Below are 12,713 nucleotides of genomic sequence, written 5' to 3'. Positions count from 1 at the left end.
GTTTTACTGAACATGGTCAGATCTGTTCAATATGTAGTATTTTTTTATATATAATTAATTTCGTTTTCACATTATAATTGCTCAATGTCGAATTGAACCTTACCCTATCTTAGCGCCGAACACAAATGACTGACATGGCGATTAATGTGTTGAATTGATATTATAAAACTATAAACTTGTAAATATTGTAATTTTAGACATTTGTCTAAATTATACAAGTGAAATAAAATTTTGGAATGAAGAATAAGTTTTTTGAACACAAATTGTTAACCCATTTCCTACTGTCTAATTTTCTCAACTCCCATCAATTTTTGTCACTATAACGACTAACTAAGTTTTATATAAAACTTAGTCAGTCGCTTGTAATTAAACACTTTAGAAGTCCATGTGCTTCTATAAGGTGCCCATAGGACAATCCATATAAAGGTATATATAGTTCGAAGAAACTTGCTCACATTGGCGGTGAAGCGTCGACGCCGCACGGAGCGAGCGAATCCTCGAGGAATCTTATTGGTCCGTCGTTGGATTCTAACCAGACCTCCGAATTAGATACAGAACACAGCGCGACCGCAGAAACTACACACACCCGCGAATTTCGGGCGCCTGTGTTGGAGCGTATGTCTTATATACATCGTGACTTATACTTAACGAGCGGCGAACGGGACGACGTTCGTGTGACTACAAGTGACCCTAAATCGACGGAGAGCTAGGTGCTAAGACAGGATTATATAAAATCATTGATATCAATAGTATCTTCATTCATTCATATAAGCCCAAAACAACAACAAAAACTACAATAAACGCATTATTCATAACAATAAACTAGTGGTGCATGGAATCTAGCCTTAAGGCAATTTGCTGGAACTTCTTGTACCAAATATTATTATTTTTTAAAAACGATTAACATTTTTGAAAAAGAATGATTTCAAAAAATTTAGATTTTTGAGAAACTAGGAATTTGACAAAAATTACTTTGAAAAAAAAAAATTTTTTTTGAAAAAAAAATGTCTTTATTTTGACATATTTCGGAAATTCTGAACTTTTTTTCAAAGCAATCGTACTGCTTTCACTGCATAAAGACGAAATATCGAAGCGCGTAAGCGCCGCGTCACCGTCTAACGCGTAAACATTGGTACGGAACCCATAGGAATGTAAACAAAATTTATACTTATTGTTAAAATCTTCATAAAATATCTGATAATTTGATGTGCATATGTCTAATGTTTATTTTTGACCGTCAAATGGCTCATTTTTTACGTTTTTCTTCGTATCTCCGAAGTCGTTGCACCTGCCTTTCTAAAAATTTGAACAGTTCTTTATTTAGTTAATATAAATAAAATGTAAAGATATATAAAAATTTTCATTTTCGATTTTTTTGCAATTACTATAACTTGCCCTACAGGAAGTTAACTAGTGGTGCATGGCATCGTGGTTTAAGACAAATTGCTTATTCTTTCCGTATCATGAATGAAATGTTTTTTGAAATTTGGAAAGAAAACTTTAAAAAATAGGTTTTTGGTAATTTTGAACACAAAGACTTTTGAAGATTTTTAATTTTTTTTTTATATTTTGAAATTACTCGACACTCGCTTGACTGCTATGTAGCCGTAGTAGCTATTTTGGAGATCAAATAGAAATGTAAACAAAATATGTATTTATTATTATAATTTTTTTTAAATTTTATTGGCCTCGCTTTTATGAAGCAGTTAGTCACCTACAGCATTTCACTTTTATATTCCATATTATTTTTTAATTTAGTTTGTTACTTTTACTTCTAAATTAAAATAATTCTAATTCGTTTTACATTATCTTAATTTTGCTCATTCTTCTATCTTCTGGATCCATCTTCTTCAGTTTCCTACTAATGCTATTGCGTCTTCTTCTAATTATGTCAAAATTTTAGCTAGATACTGTTTTTTAATTTTTTATACATTTTCTATATTTCACATGTATTTATTATTAAAATCCATAAAATATCTGATAAAATGATGTTCCCATGTCTGATGATCATGACCGCCAAATGGCAATTTTTTATTTGGAGAGTTTTGTAAAGTGGTGCTGGAGGCGAATGGGTGGCAGATAAGGTATCAAATGAAGTGGTGAGAAAAGTAGTCGAAGAAGAAATTCTATTAATAGAAAACTGCATCGGACCCATGTTGCAAAAGAAATGCCTTCCACACTCGTCGAAGGTAAAATAGGACTAAAAGAACCGGTAAGAAGAAGAATGCAAATAATTAAGGACTTACACGAGAAGAGAAAATACAGGAAACTAAAAGCCAAAACACAAAAACAAGTAGCATAAAAGCAGAAGTATGGAAAGGAGAATGTATAAAAGTATATAAAAAAGTATATTGCGTTAACGAAATGCCAATGAGAATAATAAACAAAGAAGGAAAAAGAAATCATTGATTACACCATCGACCTGCCTTCGTGCAGACTACGATTTATTAGTATTATCGATTTGGAAATAAATAATACTAATACAGTACATTTGTTATTTATTAGAAACTAAATATCATTTTGCTATAAATATCGCTTGAAGTTGAAAACCCGGATTATAAAGTAATTTACTAATGAGTTGGCAAATCCTCATGAAAATTGTTGCATCATGCATAGCACCATTTGATTGATATAGGAAAAATTAATAGTTTTGCAAAAACTGCATAGATATTTTTCAATTAGTTGTGAAAATATTATTTAGTATTATTTAATCATAGACTTATCATTTTATCTTTGTATTACATTTATTCTCATTGAGTGACATTTTGTTATTGAATTTTTATTATTTTTGCAAATTTATTTATTTGCCAACGTAAAATATAACATATTGACTTTATACTTTTCATTTTTTTAAAAATGACGGTGATTTAGAGAAATTGATTTTATACCAAAATAATCGCTGCCAGTTTTTAAGTTGTAATCTAACCGATCGCTCCACCGTATGGCTGCTGTCATGGTTTTCGCGATTTTATAAAATATATATATATATATATATATATATATATATATATATATATATTAGAGTGGTCTTTAAAATGGTCATTTTCGAATTTCCTTGCTCCCAGGGGCTCAAGTGGTTCCAAATTGATAAAAAACAATTCTCTGAATATTAACGTTTAGATAGAGCGCAATTCAATCAAACTTCGTATGGAAAGAGCATGGAAAATTTTTTGAAAATTTAAAAAAAATGTTTTAGGTATAACTTAGCGTCAAATGAATGAGTTTTATTCATTCATTCGTTTGCTAAATTACATCTAAAAAACATTTTTAAAATTTTTGAAAATTTTTCCATGCTATTTTCATACAAAACTTTAATTGAATTTTGCTCTATCTAAACGTTAATATTAAGAGCTAAAACTTTCAGAGAATTGTTTTTTATCTATTTGGAACCATTTGAGCCCCTGGGAGCAAGAAAATTCGAATATGACCATTTTAAGGACCACCCTAATATATATATATATATATATATATATATATATATATATATATATAGAATTTTATCATATTTAGTACCTCCACAAATAAAATTTTAATAAAATGAATGTTTTTTCTTTATTGATATTTGCAGTTGCATTTGGTTTTTGAAATTTCAATTGCATTGTATTAGTTTTAATGCCAGTTTTTATAATTTTAATATAAATATTTTATTTATAATATAATTTATGAAGTATTTCAATTGAGGAATGAACTTTAACATCAGATACGTTTGAAGTATCAAGTTCTTGGCTGTAATGATATTTTAATATTTCAAATAAGTTATTTCCGATATTGAAACTATACTGAATTGTAACAAATATATACATTTTTTTGTAAAACACTAAGCTCACGCTAAGTATAATATTTTGACGGATATAAATTAGGATTCTATGTGTTTACGTTAATATCGGATAATAATAATCCATTGAAAACGTGAGCTAGCTCTTCGACCACAGTCGGTGTCTGTGTCAGAGAGTTTCCACGTGCTCCGCTGCTGCCGCCGCCGCCGCCGCCGGCCGCCCGCCACCCACCGGCGGAGCCGCAAAGCCACGCCTACCGCACTATGTGTACGGCAAAACCGCATTGCCGTAGCGCTCGCTCGCTCGCGCTGGCGGTTTCAAACTAGCGCTTTACTCATACTCAAGCTCAGGCAGCGCCGGTACGGGCGCAGACACCGCAAGTGTTGAGTCTTCTCTTTCGCAGACGTCGCGACGTGATGTAAGATACCTATGCTCGCTCCTACCACCCGGCTGTCTTTGTCGTGCTTGTTATAAGTTGTAGGTTCGTATTTGCTCTTTTCGTGCATCGCTTCTGTCTTTATCAGACTACCTCAATGATGATGTTGTCTTGTTTTAGCAATTACCGAAAGACACCAAAGTCAACACGGTCTTGCTCTAACTTGTATTGTTTTCGATGTTTTCTCGCTTATGTCTGTTGGGATCCCTAAAATCCTGTTGTCCTGTTCGCCACGTGCGCGCGAGTCTGCTAATGATAATGACAAAGACAGCATGTACAGTGCCAGAGAAAGAGATGCTATCTCCGTGGCGGTCTAATGAGTGCAATACACAACTGTGCGGACGTAATGAACGAGACAAAGACAAAACCATTGAAAATTAGCAGCTATAATGAGTGGGAAAGAGGTAGCGTTACAGAGTTGCGGTTTTTAGGAAATTCACTACATTATATCCTTCTCTGTTTAACACACTGTATTATATTTTCATGTAATGAGTTCGAGCGTGGTAAGGGTTAAGCGAGTCTGTGTATCTGTGCATATGTGCTTTGGTCCGTTGTATAGTAAAATCGTGTTACGGTAAATATAGTAAATATAGCGATAAAATTGCACATAACGTAGATTTTGCTTAAGTGAGCGTGGCTATGGGATTTGCCTGTGTGCAATTCTACGGTAAACTCTAAATGTATTATAATTGTGCATATCCACATTTTACGGTGTATGTTATACACACTGAAAGTTTTTCGCGTGTGTAGAACTTCGCATATTTTGAACGTGTATGTAAATAATAATCATTTCCATGCGCTTTTGTTCGAGTATTGGTGCCCGTGCGTATGTATGATGCGGTTTTAAAGGGTTACCATGTGTTGGTGTTACTTTTGATTATATAAAGACATGTGCAGGCGGGGGGAGACGAACCCGCTTGCGCTAGTGTGCGCGTGCGAGGGTGTACGTGCATTTGGTTACATGTGCGCACGAAGTATATGTTATGAGTCTGTGTATGTATGTTTTAGCGGTTTTGGAGCAACCATTTGAGAGTACACACGTCGTTTGTATGCCAGAGTGCTCTAATACCGCTATACCGTGAGGTGCAGAGAAGTACGCGTTTTCTCCGCCAATGCCAGGCTTAAGCGAAAACCTACACGAAAGTGTTAGAAAAAAACATTCAGTTTTTTATTCGTCCTCGTAAGCAACAAATAGACGAACAAACGTCCGTAAGCCAAACGTGTTAATTTAGGACTAAGTTTAAAATCGAACTAATCGTGACGGCGCGAAAAACAGAAACGTGGATCCGCGGAAAAACGTGGCCGAACGACATCGCGGAGTGACGCGGTATTTTTTTAAAAAACAAAACCTCGCTGAATATGCGCGATTTTTCCACACACGCATGGAAATTGTGCCTGTGTGCTCATATGGTACGGAAAGTGTTTGAATATACAAGTGCGTGCGTATACGTGTAAAGAATTTTTTTTCGTTCATTTTTATTTTTATTTGTGTGGTGGTGCAAAAAAACAACAACAACGCGCATGTTGTTTGACTGACGCATCGATAGGCCGGTGAAAAATATATGGTACTTACGTGTGTGAAAGTTCATATGTAAAAGTAAACGTGCATAAAAACGGAATGTGCTCATGTGTATGTGAAAAAATGTGAAAAATCGTGAATGAAGAATAACCCACATGAAAGTTACAACGAGAGAAATCGTCACGTGAATTTAGTCGGCATGATATTTGCGAACACATTGGTTAACGAGGATTCCAATTGAAATCAAATGCTAAAGTATTGTATTTGAAATACTGACTGATATTTAGAAAAATAAAAAATCATTGTTTCTAAGCAATGGCAATAGATGTTTTCGACAAAGTATTAAAAAGAATAGAGTTTTTGAAAAAGCAGAGTTTAAATTGTACTAGAAAAACTTAACCTTCAAGAAATAATCCGTATTACTAAATTGTATAGAAATATTCACATTTGAACTGTTGATCATCAATTAAAATTATTAAACTTAGAAAAGAATTTACTTGTAAAGAATATAATTAGTTATTGTTTCTATATAAATATCAATTAAAATCTGTTGGTTGTTTAACCTTTTCGTTATGATATTTTACTAATTATAATTATTTATTGACATTTCAAATTCAAGAAAAGTGATTAAAATAGTACTTGTAAATATAAACTATAAATTAAGAATAGCAAACAATATAAACAAATGGTGTGATTGGAAACAAATTAAAATAATCTATCGTCATTTTTCATAAAAACCAATATTTATTGCCAAAAGATATACACTAAAATGATATGTCGATTCATATAGTACTCATACAAAAATTAGTTTAAATTAATCCAATCCATAAAATGCATTTAACATCATCAAGTACCAACAACTCTGGCATAATATCATCTACTACCACACCATCTTCAGCAAACGACGCCACGAATCTATCCATAAGTCCTACGTCTGGAAGACATTTACTAGAGACCGGTAGTCTTTTGAACCAAAATCAACAAGTTAGAAGTGGTGTCACCAATCACCATCCAATTGTTGTCCCTGGAAGTCAGAGATCAATTTCCAATAGATCAGTAAATCAGAATTCTACAAATTTGGGAAGAGGCATCAACAGCAACGTGTTGAGCGACACCACAAATATTAGAGAAGTGACAGACCCTACCGCCACAGGCGGTGGTACTGCCCCCAATTCTGCAAGTTCCAACGCCTTGACAGAAGCTTACGGTAAAATGACAGCTGACATTCTTGCAGAAAGGGCTCTTGGAGATTTCTTAAGCGAACATCCAGGGGAGCTAGTAAAGACTGGCAGTCCACAATTTGTGAGTTCTGACTACAAAATCATATTTTTCTCTTTCAATTTTATCTGAAATTAATACAAAAATTAAAACTTTAATTTTATGGGCAAAAAATTTTACACTGGTACCTTATTAATTATTTTTATCGATATTTCAAAATATTCAAATTTATAATAAATTAACTCATTACAATATCAATAATCTTAATTTTTTATAATTTCTATTTACACTACACGTGTTTTTAGTTTTCAAATTATTCTAAAAGTTTAATCATTTAGATATTAATTTATAATTTGATATTATAATAATTATAATTAGTTTTCAATATATTTTTTCATTTTAAAGAAAGTTATTTCTTAATTAATTTATATCTTACGAAATTGCAAGAAATTCTAAGCAACTATGTTCTTTGAAAAAATGCATTTATTATAGATTAATTACAAAAAAAAATAATTTGTTTTTTGTTCATAAATAATTACAGATATAGCATTTTATCAGAGTTATCATTTTTTAAGATAACAAATGACATGATATATTTTATAATAAATTAAAAATATGAAATTATATTTATAATGAAATGCTAGAATATAAATATTAATTAAAAAATAGTGAAGTGTTCAAAGTTACCATTCTAACGACGAAAAAAATTATTAGAATATTAGCAAAATAATTTGTCAAATTAATTTACGTAAATTATATAACTTTATTAAAATTGAATTTTTAGTGTTGAATATAATTATTAAAATGATACTAATGTAATTAAAATTACTTAAAACAGCTCAACTTATATCGAGATTATTATAATTATGATAGATAATAATAAACTTCAATTGATATTCTTTTGATACGGATGTTCAATTAGCTGTTATAAATAAGTAAACTTTTCTACGTTAATTTAAGATCACATCAAGTCAGTACTGTGTCTGACTTAAAACGATATAATATTTTGCAATTAATAACATTTAATCAAAGTACTGAATAGAACATAGTCACATATATCCAAATGTAATAAACAGAATTGGTTGTAGCAAATATATTGCGCTTTGGTGTTATAATATTTTCATTGTTAACAAAATATTTGAAACAACTCTATAAAAACAATGTGTCAGTTGTAGAAAAGTTGCAATTTCCCGAAATCCTGAAACAATTTGGTTGATTCAAATTTATTTAATGATATTTGTGAATTTTTAAAATTGCGATAAAACATAACTGACTTTTGTCAGAAATTAATTACTTAATTTATGATTCCCAACTGATCTTGTATCTTGTACTGCTCAAAACACATAAATGAATCATGTTACACTGCTAATTATGGGAAAAACACTAACAATAAGATATTTTTTATAAAAAACAGTGAGTGTTACAATTAAATAACTGACGCATCACGATTTTTGCGAAAACGTTGTCGTTTCTCTTATTTTTTCCAACGATTTTTGAACGTATCAAAAGTTTGAATAAATTTGGTGCAAGCATTTTACAAAAAAAATGTCGACTAAGTCAAAATTTGCATTCACATTCTTAAGAAGCTTCTCAAAGATAATATTGAAAACCCTTAGCTTCACCTTGTATATATGAACAAAATTGTTGAATCACTTATTGGAGTGATTATCTAACTATGGATATAACATTTATCACAATAATTTATATGTGTGTTTGAAAGATATAAGAATGATATAAGCCAAATAGCTCATAGAATTGTACTGTATTTTGATTGCTATTGAAAATAAAATAGGAAAAATAATAAAAAATAAAATAAAAGCACATACTCATATTCATACTTTTGAACGTCAGAAATATAAACTTTTATCTTGAGATACTAATAAAAATATAAATATATAAATAATAAAATATAAATACAAATCAATAAGTAAAGTCGAAATAGTTATTCTACCTAATTATAAGTATGAGAAATTGTTTATTGGATTTTTATTTATTCATTCACATTTAAATGGTTTTATAATATAAATGCATATTGAAATATATCTGTCGATAGTTTATTCTTATAACTTCTGATGGTTAGATCAAGCTTGTGAGCTACTATTAGATTCAGATGCCAATAAATTTTTTAACATAACGTATTAAATCTTTTAGTAATTTTGTATCTTTTACATTTTTTATAATATATTATTTTTCTTTAACTTTATTTTCAGGTATGCACAGTGTTACCTGCACATTGGCGTTCGAACAAGACGTTGCCCGCCTCGTTCCGTGTGGTGTCCCTTGGCGACGTCACTGACGGAACCTTAGTTACCCTTCGTGCCGGAAACGATGAAAATTTCTGCGCGGAGTTAAGAAATTGCACCGCGGTTATGAAGAATCAGGTTGCTAAATTCAACGACTTACGATTTGTCGGAAGAAGCGGACGAGGTATGTACAAGGATTAATTGTTGTTCTGTAAATTTGTTGATTGTGCGATTTTTAGAATATTGATCTATAATTAAGCCACTTTATCATACAAGTAATCTAAAATGTCCAAAGTCAACTCGTAAACAGTTTTACTAGTTTTTACCAAGTTTAGAGAATTCTCTAGAATTTGGGCTCTTCTAGACTATTATACTATTATCTTCTATTTAGGACTTTTCAAGATATCTGCATCTGAAAAATCTGCATGATTTTTCCAATTGTCCGTATTGTAGTTTCCGCGATAGTAACCTTAAGATCAGAATTCGATGATTGAAATATAATAATTTATATAGATTTTAGTTTCATCATTCAACCTATTTTCTTCGATAAAATGCATAAATTATTATAACATCTAAAATGTATCATTTAGATTTTAAATGAATCTTTTATAGTTCTAAATGATAAATTATATAAAAAGTAACACATATTACTTTGTACGGTCTCGTATACATATCAAGGCTTTTTACCAAATAAAATATATAAAACACCTCAGTTATATTTTATATTTTTTCATTATAATTACTATTTAGGATAATAATCGATAAAATACATGTTTCATTTAACTTTCCTGGTGCTTGTCGAATAATATTTTTGCGAAACGCATTAACATGAGATATATTATTTATTATATTATCAAATTTTTCATTTTTATAATTTCAAATGATGATCTAGATTTAATTTAAAAATTAAAATTACAATAAATTTCTTCCAAATATCTTCTCATAAAAAAATAAGTTTTCTGAGAAAATCAAAATATAATTTTATTTATTTACACATTACTTATTGTCTAATAAGCGTATATTTGGCATCTAAAAATTAAATATGAAAATATGAGAATTTTCCAAAAGTTCAATGTTACTCTCTTGAGGTACTCTTAATAAAAAAAGGATTTGGGTCTAACTTAATTTTTTCTTTATTAAATAAACTTTAGCAAAAATCTTTTTTTGTTTCAATACGATTATGTTAATATCATTTATGTATCATTCAATGTTCCTAATTTATACTACTTAATATATTTTAAAATATTAACTTAATAATTTAGAAATGATGATTTGTAATATGAAAAAAGCAAAATAACGTTGAATTCAAACGTAAATCAATTCAATTTAAATATTAAAAAAAATATCTCATACTAATTTAAATAAGTTTTTTTTGTCGAAAAATTAAAGCATTAAATTAATATAAAATATTAATAAATGGTTGTCTGTTCAAAGGTATTTTTTTCGTCCCCTTATTTATTTTTATCTCTGCATATCATATTAGTATAATAATAATAAATGGTAATCTGCCCGATTGCAGGTCCATAGTGTCAGAATACCACAAATCAACGACTTCCTTTTCCTTCTTTGTTTATTATTTCCATAAATCACTTTTTCATACAATTTTATGCATTTTCCTTCCCAAATCTCTGCTTTCATGCTTTCTGACCTTGTGCTTTGGCTATCAGTTCCCTGCATTTTCTTTTTTCGCGTAAGTCATCAATCGTCTGAATTTTTCTTCTTACCAATCCTTTTGGTTCTCCTATTTACATTTATGATAATAATATCCTCATATTAGTATATATGATAATTATTTTGATTCAAGTATTTTCAATTAACTAATTAACATAAAATTGTTTTTGATTAACACTATTAAATTATCACCAGTAGAAAGTTTCGCTTCAATCAACATACCGTTTATGGCTGATAACAAATTTCAAATATTAGTTAAAATAAATTGATCCAAATAATTAATTCATTAATTATTAAAATAACGTATATATTCAAATCCCGACTTGTTATTATCAGCTAATCATTATAACCAACAAGTAAATTATTTCGTCGAGATAAGTAGCAAGCATCGAAATCTCCCGTTTTCGCCGAAGACATTTTTCCGAAGCAACAAGTGTCAAAACGGCACCACTTATCGCAAACATTCTTCCCTCTTCTTATGCAAACAATTTGGGGATTCGCTTTCTTACTTTCTTACATTCTTACGGTCCCACAGAAGCGCGAAAGAGTCGAAGTCCTGCCGAGAAAAAGATGGCACGTTGGAGGGTGGAATGTTTACTCACGAACGTCTTGGGGCATGTAACAAGTGTCAGTAATAATACTTGCTCCCCTTCTCATTTCTCTGCGAGAAAGAAAAAGATAAGAAATTTTGGGGCGAAAGGGACGCCGTTCTGTAAATAAGGTTTAACAAGTGTCAAATTATTCCTTTAAGGAAGCGTTTAGCGTTTTCGGTAAGGAAGATTTGTGACATTTCGCTGATACCGAAAACAAGTGGTCGCTTTTCGAGAGGTTTTGTAATAGGGGATTTAATATTGTGTGTATTATATTGTTCAAACATATGAATATTCAGATTATTTTACAAATGTTATTTTTTGGATCATTTATTGTTACAGATAATAATGAATTTAATAATATGCATATTTATAAAGTGAAATTAAAAACATGTAATTTTATATAATCTATACCTAAAGTAGAGCTAGGTGTTGGTTGTGACAGTTTGTTTTTAAATTAATATATTTTGGGATCCACTGATTATATTTCTACAAAATGAAGATGTTAAGTTGCTGTAACTATTCCTCTACCGAATCAAGTGTAAATAATCCCACGAATGTTGTTCATTATTTCACAATTAATCAAATTCTAGATAAAATGTTGTGTTACAACTTACCTCAATTAGTTGTAACTTCTACCGGAGCAAGTAGAAACGACAAAAAACAACTATAACGTTTCTGATAATTTATTTTTCACTCATTTCCAAGAAAATTGACTTGTTTCTAAATAATTCTTAACATAAACTACAATTAATGTAATCATACAAATGCAAGATATACTGTCACCTGTAATTCACATTTGCCCACATCTTTCAAACTATGCATTATATCCAATCTTCTTTACTTGAATCTGTATATAAGTTTTGTTTGTTACATCTATCTCCAAAGTTTTATTTCAACTAAACCCAGGTGTGATTTTTGTACGTGAATTAAGATAACTAACAAGTAATTTAGCAATAACAAAAATTGTTACACATTATCAAACATTGATGAATTCGAAACGAAATAAGGTATATAAAATTCAAAACTAGTATATAATAATAACGAAAGCCGAAATTTTATGATAGATCAGTTTATATATTACCTGTTAAAAAGACTGACCTGCACAGTTATGTTTATTACATGATGACAATATTTCAATATCGTTGTAGATCCTATCGAAAATTTTCGTTACTAGTTACCTATTACCAATATTACAGTAGCAACTCTACATTATGCTAGTCAATACGTCTTCCTATCTTCTAAATAAATATTTCTTTT

The 12,713-nt window shown here is 30.2% G+C and overlaps 1 protein-coding gene across 1 annotated transcript; it reads left to right on the top strand.

The window, feature by feature from the left end:
• The first annotated feature begins 6,562 nt into the window (after positions 1–6,562).
• Positions 6,563–9,393, top strand: LOC113374802 (runt-related transcription factor 3-like). The gene is made up of 2 exons (XM_026614767.1): positions 6,563–7,033; positions 9,160–9,393. Exons 1-2 carry the CDS (start codon positions 6,563–6,565, stop codon positions 9,391–9,393), a joined length of 705 nt encoding a protein of 234 aa, XP_026470552.1.
• Positions 9,394–12,713: the final 3,320 nt, after the last annotated feature.

The sequence above is a fragment of the Ctenocephalides felis genome, unplaced genomic scaffold (genome assembly GCF_003426905.1).
Source record: "Ctenocephalides felis isolate EL2017-DRISC unplaced genomic scaffold, ASM342690v1 CF-g0.4_SCAFFOLD_01886, whole genome shotgun sequence".
Classification (NCBI taxonomy): Eukaryota; Metazoa; Arthropoda; class Insecta; order Siphonaptera; family Pulicidae; genus Ctenocephalides; species Ctenocephalides felis.
The sequence above is the reverse complement of the archived record's forward strand: the minus strand, read 5'-3'. Positions and strand labels throughout refer to the sequence as shown.

What these genes read in the sequence shown, in the direction of transcription:
- LOC113374802 (XM_026614767.1), top strand. Translation starts at nt 6,563, where the DNA reads ATGCATTTAACATCATCAAGTACCAACAACTCTGGCATAATATCATCT. An exon ending in AGACTGGCAGTCCACAATTT is followed by an intron (nt 7,034 to 9,159) that starts GTGAGTTCTGAC and finishes CTTTATTTTCAG; the next exon opens with GTATGCACAGTGTTACCTGC.